The sequence below is a fragment of the Acanthochromis polyacanthus genome, chromosome 14, assembly GCF_021347895.1.
Source record: "Acanthochromis polyacanthus isolate Apoly-LR-REF ecotype Palm Island chromosome 14, KAUST_Apoly_ChrSc, whole genome shotgun sequence".
Classification (NCBI taxonomy): domain Eukaryota; kingdom Metazoa; phylum Chordata; class Actinopteri; family Pomacentridae; genus Acanthochromis; species Acanthochromis polyacanthus.
Genome location: NC_067126.1, coordinates 38300772 through 38316172, shown reverse-complemented (window position 1 = coordinate 38316172; position 15401 = coordinate 38300772). Strand labels below are relative to the sequence as shown.

The window sequence follows — 15401 nt, the reverse complement described above, 5'->3', positions numbered from 1 at the left end:
GACCCAAATGTTTAACTTTAACAACTTAAAGATATAGAAGTGGAAACTCAAAGCAGGAGAAAGTAAATATCTGCAGGAAGACGAGGGAAGAGAAAAGGTAGAAACTGAAAAACAGGAAAGAAGGAAGACTTTAATGAGTGCATTTATGTTTATGTTAAGGATTAACACTCACTGCCAGCTTCAGGTGCAACGGTGGTCAGAACAGTAGTAGGAGGAAGAGGTTCACTCTCCTCCAGAACAGTAACATCGTTTTCTGCTGTGGCCACTGTGTTGGTTTCAGAGGGTTGGGGATGGATGTAATCGTCGATGTCCTCTTCCAGGGTCAAGTCCTCCGGTGGCTCATCAACAGCAGCGACCTGCATCACAAATAGGCTTTATTATCTAAACCTCGTGGCTCAGGTTCATTTCTGTACGACTTCTCCTTCAGTGCGGACTGTGGAGAGCCGGACCAGCAGGAGCTCTGATTGGCCAGCTGCTTGGCATTGACAGGAGTTGTCCTTGTAATCATCCCAGTCAGAACCCCTGCTGCTGCTCTGTCATTGGTCTTCCTCTTCCAGTTGCGTGCTACTTGCACATCTTTGAATTAAATCCATTCTAAAAGGGAAACCGTACAGCAGGAAATTGATTAAGTCTTTCCCTCTTTTGTTCTCTCCCTAAGTAGCTTTAAAATCATGTAATTCCTCACTGATTGTTCAGTCTGCATCTTTCCATCTCTTGAGCCAGGATCACTGTCCTTTTTTATTTGGGCCTCAAGATTTTTTGTTTTTAAAGAACATGACATCAACTGCAAATATTCTGGATGTTTTGTGCATCATTTTTGATCAGTTTTGCAGGAACTCGATTACTGAGTGATTAGAGAGCTTCACACATGGGTGGAAACACCTTCAGAAGCTGAGTCCCAACTGGTTGGACCTTGCATGCTCTGTTTCCTACAGTTAGCACCAAAAAAGGCAAAATGCTAAAAAAAAACAAACAAACAACCAAAAAAAAGCAATCTTGAATAAATTTTACCAGCATTCAGCGTCACATGTTTAATACTTTTGGGGATTTTGAGATGAACACGAGACGTCATTTATTTTGTCTCTCTGGGTTTGAAAAGGGTAAACAGCAAAAGTTTCACATGAAAAATAAAGGCCTTTTTGAGATTAATTGTGCGATTTTATTCCATTTATTCATCTGTCTATCAGAAACCAATAACTGACATCATAACATCCACAGATTTATCAGATTTAAGATCAGACGAATATCAATAAACAACTTTAATCTGTTCCCAAAACACATTTATTGGCAATTATTTCTAAATATTCTTTTAATATTTACTTATTATTATTATTATTATTATTATTATTATTATGAAGCAACTGTTGAAATAAATGTTATGTTCTTTATTATTCTTCATTTAGCTTCTGTAGTCTCTTCATGTTTATTTTTTATTGTACTGTATTAAGCAGTCTAACTACTAATCTATGCTTTTGGGAGCACATTTGAAACTATTTTTTAGGGAATTTTCATTGTTTTCTGAGCAAAAAATGCAAAAAAAAAAAAATCTGCCTTTATTAAAAGTATTCATATCCCAGCACAATATAATAACCTTCTAAATGCATTCCTGTAATGATTGGACTGTAAAGTCTCTAATTATTTTGGTAATTACATACTGCAGGCTGCATGCTTCTAATATCAACTAACTGAAAGCGTGGAAAACTAGCAGCTGAGTCTGAAATGTTCCAAAACCAAACCAGGGCAGCAGGATGCTTGTGTGGCACAGTTGGTCTGTGCCTTTTGCCTGTAAATCAATTACTGATGAGCTATTTGCCAAACTCTCCCCACTCATATAATGAGTGGAATTAATCACTTAGCAAGCTGAGCTGCACAAGCGAAGCAGCAGACACATTTGGTGCAACCCAAACTCTGAGTATCATCAAAAAACGACCACAAGACAGCAGAAATACAGGCAGCCTTTGCTCGTCTGGATCGTATGTGCAGCGTCTCCCTGCTTGACTCGCTCTGGTGCGGCGCGCTGTAGTCTTTGCCCCAGAATAGCAGTGGATTATCATAGCAAGAGCCAAACTAATCCCCAAAGCTTCACTTCATCCTCGCTGGTTGAGCTCATCCCCTACCTGCACTGGTGTAGTCTGGATAACATCTCAAGCCAGCTACAGGTTATTGCGACGTCAGTCACGCCACGAGCGTCCTTAAACAATAGTGATTTATCAACCAAGCGGAGCTCACAGCAGCTGGACAGCCTGGAGAGGGATTGTCGTCATGATAGCTGTGGAGGTTACTCACCGTGGCTTCGTCTGCAGCGTTGACAGATTCAGGAATCTCAGACACTGTGGAACCACAGGGGAAACAAATATTAATACAAACTGACACACAAAAGCCAAACGTGCCAAATAGCCTAAATAACTCCGCATGCCAGAGACTGCAAAATCCTTTTGACTATAACCGTTTCAGCGCTGACAGCCTGCTTTCTGACACTGTTACCTTCAGGGGTAAATACCTACAAATCAGTGCTAAAATCTGGAGTGAATATCAGCCGCTGTGGGCCAAGCTTATTACTGCATCAGCGCCAGAACTGAAAAAGAAAGCCCGGCTGTGTCTTTAAGTTCAGCAGCCATGCATGTGTCGGCCATATGAGAGTGTTTAGCCATCATTTCAGATGTCACAGCCTGTAACTAATGTGAGCATCAGAGGGCATCCATCTCCACAGGAGCTCGCCTCACACAGTAAACTAATGACACGCATTCTTTGAAAACACGAGAAACTGAGAAATCTCACACGGGGACGAAGGCATGGTATAGACATTATCACATCATTCAAAGCAGGAGGCAGCTAACCGACTTACCGGCAGCCTGAAAATAAGTGTGTTTGCTCAGCAATAGTGAATTAAAAGCACGGTGGGCCATCTCTAAAGGTCTCTCAATAAAAACAACAACAAAAGATGCAGTTTGATGTAGCTGGGAGGCAGGTTGGAGTCATGGCTGAATTCACCATCTTTGAGGATGCCAATCTATCTGATTTATCTTAGACAGAAGTCATGTTTAAAGATGAGGAAATATCTTAAATAGGGATGTCTGATATTGCTTTTTTTTTTTGGCAATAACCGATATGCCGATAGTTTTTCTCTGGCTACAGGGTCGTAAAGGGGAAATGACACCATTGATAGGCACCGTTACCTTAACCCTCCTGTTGTCTTCATTTATAGGCGCCAAAAAATATCATTTCCTTGTATGAAAAAAAAATCCAAAAATTCAGCAAAAATTTCCCAGAATTTTTGAAAATTTGCAAAACCTTCAGGAAAATTCCAGTATTTCATTAAAAGTTTCCCTTCAACATTTTATTTTTTTTTTTAAAAAAATCCCCTAAATTTGGAAAGAAAATTCTTGCAAATATTTTCAAAAAATGAGCAAAAATCTTTCGGAAAATCCTAAAAAATATCTAAAGTGATTACATATATATCAGTAAAGATTCTAATACTATCTTTAAGAACATTCACATAAAAATCAACCAAAATCCAGCGAAATTTGCTGGATTTTGGTTGATTTTTATGTGAATGTTCTTAAGAAACATTTTTAACATTTCTTTTTTTCCACCAAAAAATGTTCAAAGATTACCTAAAAATGTGGACATCAGAAGTATCTTTTTTCACATTTTCAAACTTTAAAACAGGTCAATTTTGACCTGCAGGACGACATGAGGGTTTAGCGTAATTTAAGATTTTACTGGACATTCTAATGTGGAAGTGTTGCATATTCCAGCTTTAAAGGGGAACTCCTGAAGTTGTGTCTGAGTTTGAAAACGCAAAAAAAAAATCCGAGTGCATGGAGTTCTCTGCAGCCCACTGCTCATCTCAATCTCAGACCAGCAGCCAGAAACAACATCAGCCGTCACTAGCACAACACACCTTAATCTCTAGCCGCCACCGAGGTGCATTGTGGGTAATGTTGGCGTCTAGTTTTGACAAGAAAGAGGAACGTGAGGAGTCAAAAAAACACAACATCTCTGTTTCTGCTGGATCGATTATCGGTGTAAGTCTGACAGTGTGACAGGAGCGCAACGTTAAATCAGGGAAGAATCCTTTTGACTTAACTGTCGGATCCACAGTTTGGAAGCCAAAATAAAGGATTAAAGTTAAAAAAAATACAGCTCACATTTCAAACGTCCCTTTTTGCTGAGCTTTTCTTTGCAAACCATTTAATGACAAGGATTTAAGTGTAGCACAGAATAAATACACAGCTCCTATAACTGATGACTCTGTTATTTGTTCATTAGAAATGGCCCACTTTTGAGATGAAACTTCTTATAAATATGTTTCTGTCGTTGACAGAAAGAGCGTCAAATAAGAAACAGCTGAGACTATAAAAACCCTGGAATGTTTTCTCAAGTGGTGTACCGTATGCTGTAATATCAGCGCAGGGCCTACTGTGTCTCTGTTTGATATGACACATGGAGGTTTGCCCTGCGCTGCATGCAGCAGCTCTGCCAGCGCATTCCCCGTGACTTCACTGCCTTGCAAATTAAATAAATAGCCCTAATGGAGACATGTGAGGGTCGTGTTACCCTGGTGCAGCCGTCGTCTTACCGCTGTCCTGCTCGTCGTTGTGAAGCGCCTCAGTGAGGACGTTTTTGACCTCACTGATGGCGTAGACCGCCGTGGACTGCTCCGTGATCTCACGGTACGAGCTCTCCACCCGGTTTGACTGCAGCGTCAGGTAGTCCAGCTGCTCGTTGCTCACTCCGGTTCCGTCCACCACCACTGTGACGGCATAGTCCACGATCACACCATCCAGCCTGACGACACAAAGATTCGGTCATCCATCCAGAGCGCACAAAGATCACAGTAAAGAGGGGGATGAATGCACAGTGATTGCTTTTGTTTGACTTCTGCTACCTCTTTATGGTTCTATTGCATCCTTGTTTGCTAAATTGCTTTGAACAGTTACAAGCAAAAATGGCAGAAAAATTCAGTTGGATGTCAGTCAATGGAATACAGTTTATTGATTTGCATACCTGGTTGATTAGTTAACTGCTATATAATTGCATTTACACTGATTTCATTACAGACTGTGTTTACGCCTCCTAACATTCATCACCACCACTACTAGCTGGGTTTTGTAGTGAAATAGTTTCATCCACTAAAATTACTGTTTTCAAGGTGAAGAATGACTTTTCAATCTCAAACAAGGTTTTATTAGTTACTACTTAAATTACTACTTGAATTTCCCTCGGGATTAATAAACGTATCTATCTATCTATCTATGCATGCTAGGGATATCTGATTATGCTGGCCCACTGATATTATCGGCCCGATATTGGCATAAAAATGTAATATCTGTCAATATTGACACCGTTTTTTCATGAAAACCGATAAAATAATGCCTTGGAAAGCCTTGTTGCATCTGAGAATGCATCCAATGGGGCATGACAATTAAAAAAAGGCATGATGTGTTAATTCCACCACACCAATATGTGAAGTTACCTGAAACTAGTTAAATAGCCTACAGATATCAGTATCGGTTAATATCGGAATTGGAAATTGAGAGTCAGACAATATCGGCATTTTGTTATCGGACCTACTCCCCATTTATCACCACCGCTACTAGCTGGACCTTGTAGTGAAATAGTTTTGGCCAGTAAAACAACTGCTTCCAAGGTGAAGAAAGACTTTTCAACTCTTATGTAAATTGTGCTATGGATTCCAGCCCTATTTGCATCCCTGACCTTCCTCTTCAAAAGCTCTTATCTGCCTTAATTACTGCAGCTGCACAGCTCACTGCAGCCCCAGTGACATAATGCCAAAGAATTTAATCAAGAATGAGAAGAGAGTCAATACAAGAGTGCTCCGCCAACATTTTATATTCACCTTATGCTCACATTTACCATAAGGAGGCTCTTTAAGAGAGGAAAAGACGAAGAAAATGGCTCAGGCATTAGCTTGATTTAACATCAAACCTGTTAAAAGATCTGTAGAGCGCTCACACATGACTGATGACTCAAGTGATTTATTTCTGCCTGGAACACAGAAGCGCGACTGTATAGAGCAAAAAAAAAACAAAAACAGCCGAGTCAGCAGAATGATCAATATCATCATAATAAACATGGAAACCTCACAAGAGATTCCAGGCCCTGGAAAAAGTCATCTATCAGCCTTCATTTGACTACTGGGAGCCCTCCACTCTGACCTAGTTTGTTGGGTTTCTGGCGGCCGGTGGAGCACGTGCCGGCTCCGTTTAGAAGGAGACCCAGTTTTTTCCCCCCCTTTTGTTTCGCAGACAGGCAGACGGAGCTCTACTCCAACTCTGCCCTGTGGTCTGCAGTAAGCAGCAGCATGCGAGATTAATTACAGCAATAAATAGGGTTCTTCTAAGTGTACTTAATGTATATGTATGTTTGCACATTCCTGTAGTTCTGCTGCCGTAGGACCTCCCATTATGCACTGAGCTCGCCTTCTGGACTCTGCTTTCTGTCACTTTTCATGAGTTTCATGAACTTCGGGTTGCATTTCTTCCACAGCTCGTGCTTTTTCTTCTTTCTCCCTGTAAGTTTCTGCAGAAATCTCCGGCTGCTGAGCTGCACATTTCTGATTTCCAACTACTGGCTTCACCAAGCCACCCGGTGTTTATTGTTGGTTATCTGTTCTCGCTGCCCTCACCCTGACAGGTCGAGGCAGACGGCCGCCCTCTCTAAACCTGGCTAGGTTTGAGTTGTGTTTTTTTAAAGTAATCTTTTCTTCTTACCATCATTAAAGGAATCATTGGTTTTTTTCTCTATAATATGGATCTGAAGTGCCCTGACATGAATGGATCAATCTATCATTGTGGGACTTGTTGTATCATAGTTGACATTTTTGTTGTTTTCAGGCCTTAAATCAACATGGCCGCCTATAACCAAACACCACATGGCATTTTTAGAGAAAGATCTTTCTAAATATTATATATACAATTGAGTAAAATTAAAATGGGAAGTTATTTCTAAAGATATTGTAGTAAACCTGTTGGGGTATCACAATAAAATGAGGCATGATGTGTTAATTCTAGGGATGGGAATTTTGACTAATTTCCAAACCGACTGGTCGCTAATTTTATTGGCGACTAGTCGGTTCGGAAAACCTGCAATTTAACCCTTTAAGTGCCAAAGTCGCAACATTGTGACAAGCAACATTGCTGAACATAACAAGCCATAGCTTCAAATATACTGCCTCGTGTGCCTCATGTACTGTACACCAGGAGATGGCGGACATCTGGAACTTCAATCTGAGCATCAGTTGTGGGCGTGTTTTCATTCAAAGTTTTGGAGTTTACAGAGTTTGAAAACCGAGGAGATGAGACTCGCCGTCGGAGCGTATCAGAGCGCAAGACGGCACATTTTAGAGTGAGAAAACTCACCCAAGTACCGAGAGGTCTGGTCAATGCTGACAAAGTACTTTGTCAAGTAATGGCTTACTCATATTCTGAAGAGGAACATTCACCCTCTGATGAAGATGTTCAGTCGTCAGACAGAAAGTGCCGCTGCGTCTGTGTGTGACGGCAGCGGGTCGGCGCGCCATGACAGTCCAAGCAGCACATACTGGAGCTGATGCTTTGCTTCGGGGTGGCAGGAAGGGACGTGGTGGGTGTAGCTGGAGTGGTCAAAACACCGCTAATGATGAGGGGGATAGCGGGGGTTGAAAAAAGAGACAAGCATATGCTACTGGCAGGATCAACCAGGTAGCCCAGACGGGACAGGCGTGCGTAGAGCTGCATGGCGGCGCCCAGTCGGGGGGGGGGCACACTAGCGTCTAACCGACTAGTAAAATACTAAACGTTTAATAAATGAGTAGGCGGTTAAACGATTAAACGACTATCGCGCACATCCCTAGTTAATTCCACCACAGGAGTTGTGTGATGTTACCTAAAATTAGTTAAGTAGCCCACATATATCGGTATCTGTTGATATCGGAATCGAAAATTGAGAGTTGGACAATATCGGCATATCGGTTCTTGACAAAAAAGCCAATATCGGACATCCCTAAATTATGTATATGTAAAAAAATAAATCAATAAAAGCATTTCAACAAGGTTTTATGTTGGAGTTTGTATGATTCTTAATTTTAACAGCAAGATTCTCATTTTTACTGCAAATATATTTCAGCTCCAAATATCGGTGTCAGCTGGGAGCTAAAGATATCGGTCGACTCCTCGTCATAAAATAACAAAATCCGCCTCTTAGCACATCTAAAGTTAATTAGTGGGCAAATTATATATTACGTCTTTAACCTACATTGCAAACAAAATGTAAAAACAGCTGCTTTTCTATGCAGAAAACTGTGCAGGACTGTTTCTTGGCTCCACGCAGACTGGAGGAAGTATACGGTCACAGCCAAAATACAGTGAGGCACACCACACCTTGTAAAATGGCTAGCTGTCATTTCTACTCTTCTATTTAGTCCAGATTAAACAGACCAGATGTAACGTTAGTGAGCTTTAGAAGTACTGGTAGGCAGATTGTGTTACTTTTGGACTGAGCCGTTTCCCTCTGTTTCTATCCTTTGAATTAAGCTAAGCTAACAGGGCGTTTCCTGCAGCTTTTCAATTCAATTCAATTTTATTTATATAGCGTCAATTACAATGAAATTGTCTCAAGACGCTTTACAGAACCCATATGCCTGACCCCCAGAGCAAGCCCAAAGGCGACAGTGGCAAGGAAAACACCCTTTGTGCAGTCGGCAGCTTTGTGCTGACTGCACGGTCGGCTGATTAATCTTCTCATCGGACTCTCAATCAGAAAGCAAATTTATTCCAATATGTTCTGTTTTTGGCATTTCTTAAAGTACAAATCCATAATCTTGACTCTTTGCTCTTTTCCACACTCCACATCTTTCCCTCTAAGCTGCCTCCTCTCCGTCCACGCCAGAGGTTGACTTGGCGAGATCGCAAAGCTCGGATAATCGTCTCTGTGGAGGAGCACCTGCTCACTCGGTTGGACCCATCCTGATCCCACTTAGCAGGTGAGTGACCGCACTAATGCCATTAACCCAGGCAACTAGTGACATACCTCAACACGTGCCCACGGTCACAGGTAAACACAGTGTGATGAAGGTGAGGCCACACACACACACACACACACACACACACACACACACACACACACACACACACACACACACACACACACACACACACACACACACACACACACACACACACACACACACACACACACACACACACAGAGCTCTAGCTGATTGGGATCTGTGAGCTTAAATACAGGACGGATCGGGAAAACTAGTGAAGGTCAGAGTACCACAGCGATGACTCACCCCTGGGCGTCAGTCTGCGGTCTGAGAGAAACAAGGAGGAGCTGTTAAAGCTTCTGACTAGGGCGTTAATGCCACTAAATGAGGTAGTTTGGGCCATAATGTGAAACCCAGTTGTTTTGTCCAACGTTCTGAAGCGAGAGAAGCTGACCTGAAGTCGATCACAGAGACGCTCTTGAATCCAGGAAGCTTCTGCAGAGCGTCTTCAATCTGCAAACACAGACGAGATCAGAACAAAGCGACTGCTGCATTGTTTAACATGACAGTTTCTCAACAGCAATTTTTAACACATTGTACTGTTGATTTCTGGATTTTTTTTCCCCCTCAGTTTTGTTAATTCATGGATAGTGACTAGGATCAACACAGGAAGAGAAAAAGTAACTAAAAGTGTAACTAATAATTAAACATTCTGTTCTTTTGCAACATTTGACAGCAACATTTTTCTTTACTTCATTTAAATCTGCACATAATTGCATATTTTGCATTTTTCACCTTTATTTGAAAGAAAAATTATGAAAGAAAAATTTTTCTGCTTTTGAAAAAGAGTAATTTTCCATATGGGATATCCTACTAACACCTGGTTTGTCTTTGGTCAATATGTTTTAATTAGGTAATATTTACCCTGTGTATAACTTTATGAACTGTTGGCATGTTATTTGTCACATTTTTATGTATTTATATAATGGTCTACTTGAGAAGGTTTTTATTTATTTTTTATTTTTGGAGGTTGTCTTCTTTCAAACCCCTTGAGGGTTTTTTGGCAACCTTCCTTCACATTTTTAATGTAAGAAATGCGAATTGTTTGTTTAATTTTGTGTGTGAAAATTAAATAAATCAAAATCAAATCAAATCAAAAATTATGAATTTTAATAATTGGTAGATATTTTTTAAAATGTAAAGTTTACAGATTTTCCCTGTTGTTAGATTACAGATTCTAACTGCAGAAGTTGTGGGAAAAAAGTATTAATTTGCATGTTGATGAGAAACACATACCAAAGCTGCACAAAATGTCAAAAATCTAGATTTTTCCAAATAGTAATGTGTTCTCTTACATCCGTCCGTAAAATCACACCGTTTTCACTGTATTTAAATATGAAAAAAAGTATTTTACATTTATTTGTAGAAAAGTATGGAGATTAAGTATGAAAATTTTATCAAATTACACACAATATCCAGTACTTTTGACTGTAAAATAAATGAATGAATGAATAAATAATAAAATAAAAATATGTGTTTTTTTTTTTTTACAAAATCTGCATTTTTCCACATAGTAATATGTTTTTTTTACATTTGACTATAAAATTTAATTTTTTTTATTGTATTTAAATCTGAAAAACAACATTGTATTTTACATTAATTTGCAATAAAATATGTATATTAAGGATTTAAAATTTGGTAAATATTTTTGAAAATGTTATCTTACATATTTTCCATCTTGTGAAATTACACAAACATCCAGTAATTTAAAAAAAGCAATAATTTACGTGCTGACTGCAAGAAAAAATAAATAAATAATAAAATAAAAATCTGTATTCTTACAAACTCAATATTTTTATGTTTTGTTTGACCATAAAATTGCACTGTTTCACTAAATTTAAATATGGTAGAATATCATGATTTTATTGATGTTTGCTTTTATCCTCACATTCTTCTTTTTTTTTTTTGAACATTACAATATTCCACTGTTTCTAACATATGTTTTCTGGCGTTCTTGCTGCCTTTTTTTTTAACAGTGTAACTTGTTTGTTACGTTAAGGAGGTCACAATAAACTCGCCTGCCAAAGTAAATCTGATTTATTATTCCAGAAGGATTCGTTTTGTTCAGAGTAATTCAAAGGTCTGGAGCATTTTGTCCTGTGCTTCTGATCCTTGTTCTCCTGCACCGCTGCCAAGTTTCAAGGAACTCTTTTTATTGCTATGCGAGGCCTCGTGTCTCCATATATGATACAAGGAAAAAGAATACCTAGACTGTTCTGCAGACCCACTTAATTTAATATATTATAGAGGAAGAAGGACGCAAAGAAAGGTCTCCAGGGTGGTATGACTGCTGACTTGTCCTCCAATCCTTCTTTCTTTACACTCAATTACTACGTCTGACTTCTATCCCTGTCCTCCTCTCCTCTGCCCTTCCTCCACTCAGACCTTAATCTCTTCCAGGCATGTGAGCCGGGATATAGTGCCGTATATGAAGGTGTGTGTAGATCTTATATGTCAGGAAGTCACGACCGAGGGGGGAAAAAGCAGGTCAGAAGTCAGGAAAAATGTCAGCATTCAGGAAACGTACTGGATGTTCCATATGCTGCTGTTATTTACAGGTTGTGTGTGTGTTTGTGCATCTGCTACACGTGTAAACTTTCTAGGTACCTGTAAAGCTGCTTCCGAGCGTGACTACATGTGCAAACACAAGCATGTGCAAAAGTTTATCTGCTCCCAAGATGCGTCATAAAGCTGCATTTTCAGCCCGTTGTTGTTCCACTGTGCCCACCGAGGCACCGTAAAAATCTGTGTTTGTTTGAGTCCACGCCAAGTTCTTTGGGTTTAACTGCCGCTGCTGTTACATGCGATGCAACAATCACAGAACATAAACCAGTAGCTACAGCGCTGGGGTGTCCAACATGAGGCCTGCGGGCCAAAACTGGTCCTCCAGAGGGTCCAATCCGGCCCTCAAAGTGTAAAAATCATAGAGAAGACATTAACTGCGGATTGTTAATGAGTAAAACTATAAATTTAAAATCATTTCTAGACCATGAGAAGGTGCTTTGATCATAAAATATAATGCTGGATTGTTTATTGTTCTTTTGTTGTTTTTTGTCTCATTTTTATAAAATTTTGTCTTGTTTTTTGTCAGATTTTTGTTGTTTGTCTCATGTATTTGTTGCTTTCTTTCTTTTTTGTTGTTTTGTGTTTTCTTTTTGTCTCGCTTGTGTTTTTTTTCTTATTTTTGTCTTTTTGCGTTTTGCTTTATTTGTTGTTTTGTGCATTGTTCATTTACTTTTTTGTCGTTTTGTTTCTCGCTTTTGTCATTTTGCGTCTCATTTTTGTAACTTTGTAACTTTTTTGTCTTTTTTTTGTTTTGTTTCGAGTCGTTTGTCTCATTTTTTGTTATTTTGCAGCTCATTTTTGTAATATTTTGTCTTGTTTTTATTAGTTTTTTGTCTTTTTTTGTCTGACGTTTGTCATTTTGATCAAAAAATAAAATATTTTATCATTCAGATGCAGATAGATGAGACTACAGGTTTTGGTCCTTTGCAGATCTAATGTGTAAATGACAAACTGAAGCATAATATTGCTGAAACTAAATTTATTTTTCTTAAGAAATGTCAGGTTATTCATGATGTTTTGCAGAAAGATAATTTTGTAAATTATTAAACCTGTTATTTACAGGTTTTTATTCTGTCATTTTTCTGGTCACTGGAGATCAAATTGGGCTGAATGTGGAACCTGAACTAAGATGAGCTGCAGCGGCTTCAGGTCACAGCAGCGCTAAGAGGAGTCATCGAGAGGAGCCGAACCTTTTCAGCGAGCTGCCTGCTGAGGGTCTGGCGCTGGAAGCTGGCTGGATCGTCCAGGTCGTCGCTGTACGTCTCCCCGGTGAGGAGGATGCTCAGCTCCACCACCTGCTCCAGAACAGCGGCAGGAGTCGGAGGCTCCAAAGCGATGTCATTGTCCAGCTGTGGCGTAAGGAACATGTAGCGTTGAGTGTGCACGTTAGGAAAGCATCACTTTAAATCTGTGTGTGCTCACTCACTGGATCCTCCTCCGCCTCCGGTACGACTTCAGCTGCCTCCTCAGCCTGTTCTGCTTTAGCTGTGCCCTCTGTGTGGATGAGTTCATGTCCAAAAAAGGCAAAAAACAGGCGGATTGTTGGTTTATTTCAAGTAGATGTGAGCTTAAACCTTTGGCAAGTGCCGTGATTGCTAATGATTGTATGGATTAGAGCGTCTTGACCCCGACTTCGGGGTAAATCTTAGGCTGATGTGGCCAAAAGCCAAAATGACACACCAAACAGACAGGAATACACAAACGGAAACACTACAGAATACAAAACCACACAACCAAAGAGTTGCAGAAGAGACACTGACCGAGTTCAGGAGCGTCGACACCTTCTGGTGTCCGAGGCGTTGGAGTGCTGAGAAACAGCAGAGAACAGTTTTAACTGTGTTGATGTCAAATTTCACATTTTGTAATAAAAAAAAAAAAGGCACAAAACACAGGCTTTAATAGGTTGTGCACACTGTGGGTGGAGAATGATGCAGCTAGAGGTTAAAGGATAACTTTTTGTTCTGTTTTACTCAAATTACCAAAAGAGACCAAAGCTATCTGCATATAGTCATAGAAGAAATGATTATTCCACCCTTGTTTTCTTCAATTTCTTATTCATTTTAATGCCTGGTACCACTAAAGGTCCATTACCTGAAGAATACAATGAACACGACTTGTTGTGATGTGCTATGTAAGAAGCCCACAAACCAGACTGTCTGCCCCTACAGTAAAACATGGGGGTGGATCAGTGACAAAACGACAAAAATGAGACACAAAATGACAAAAACAAAGACAAAACAACACAAAATGACAAAAATAAGACACAAAATGACAAAAACGAGACACAAAATGACAAAAACAAGACAAAACAACACAAAATGACAAAAGTAAGACACAAATCAACAAAAATGAGACATAAAGTGACAAAAACAAGACACAAAATAACAAAAACGAGACACAAAATGACAAAAACAATAAATAAAACAACAAAAATGAGACACAAAATAACAAAAACGACACAAAATGACAAAAATGAGACAAAATAACAAAAACGACACAAAATGACAAAAATCAGACAAAATGACAAAAACAAGACACAAAATGACAAAATGAGACACAAAATGACAAAAAAACAGACACAAAATGACAAAAATAAGACACAAAATGACAAAAATGAGACACACAATTACAAAAATGAGACACAAAATGACAAAAATGAGACACACAATTACAAAAATGAGACACAAAATGACAAAAACAAGACACAAAATAACAAAAACCAGACACAAAATGACAAGAATGGTGAATGAACCAGGTCATGTTTGAAAACAGTCTTCTTCCATCAGCTGGAAAACTCTTTCCTGCCTCCAATGACTGGATTTTCCAACTGTCCAATGTCTCTTACCACACAAGGTGAGCAGCATCAGCTATTGATGTAAGAACTGAAGTGATTCTGGTTATTATCAAGAAAACCATGGAAAACGTCTGATATCAGCTCTGAAATTAAACTCTTATCAGCTTTTTTTGTTGCTATCACTATACTTGTCCAGACAAATGCACCTTTAGATGTACAACACATTAAAATGAACAAGAAAGTGAAGAAGGGTGGTCTAATCATCAAGCAGAGCCAGTGTAGTTCATTTTTAATTCTATTATTTATTAGTAGGAGCTTCAATAGAAAGTAACTGGACTTCCCTTTAAGGTTCTTGAAATTATTTTACATCTCACCCAAGAGGCTCCTCCATTTCTCATTCATTCTTTTTATTATCATTCAGAAACAGATCGTTTTTCTGTCTCTTTATGCTGTACTGATACATCTAAAAATGCATGTATACTTTATTTGAACAATGATTTTGAGCTTCTATAAGTACGATATAAACATTTAGTGGATTATTTATAACTTACTCTCATGTGAGTGCGTGGAAATTTATTTAAGACATTAAACAACACTTGTATGTGCTAACAGCTACATTTTGTTTCTGTAGTACATATAACTGATAAAAGGGGTTTATTATGACTGACAATAACTCCATTTATTGGATGAATTCATTTTTGGTTTTGGTCTTTTCACTGGATTTGATGTCAACAATAAAAGTGATAAAATGATGCAAACAGTGTTATCCTTTAGAGGGGGAACTCCAACTGTCGCTAAAGCTCGGATGCTAATATCTAAGTCTAATGAAAAAAGGACACAAGCAAACAAAAAAAAAGCAAACGTGAGCGATTTGAAGTGGGAATATGAACAGGTAAGGTTGACAACCTCACCTGCACATATGCTGCCAGGACCTGGTGGGCTCACTACAGAATGACACGGGAAGAATGACACGTTTACAAAACACGCACT

At 39.1% G+C, this 15401-nt stretch overlaps 1 protein-coding gene across 2 annotated transcripts in view; it reads right to left on the bottom strand.

Moving 5' to 3' along the window:
• impg2a (interphotoreceptor matrix proteoglycan 2a) overlaps nt 1-15401 on the bottom strand; it is a 39826-nt gene that overhangs the window by 17869 nt on the left and 6556 nt on the right. The window contains exons 5-12 of one of the 2 annotated variants that reach the window (XM_051959215.1): nt 15323-15355; nt 13378-13424; nt 13044-13111; nt 12808-12966; nt 9447-9505; nt 4583-4791; nt 2287-2330; nt 173-356 (exon numbers count right to left, since the gene is read on the bottom strand). In XM_051959215.1, the coding sequence (XP_051815175.1) occupies nt 173-356; nt 2287-2330; nt 4583-4791; nt 9447-9505; nt 12808-12966; nt 13044-13111; nt 13378-13424; nt 15323-15355 (803 nt within the window). The remainder of the gene's footprint in view (nt 1-172; nt 357-2286; nt 2331-4582; nt 4792-9446; nt 9506-12807; nt 12967-13043; nt 13112-13377; nt 13425-15322; nt 15356-15401) is intronic. The other variant, XM_051959216.1, reaches the window with a different exon arrangement.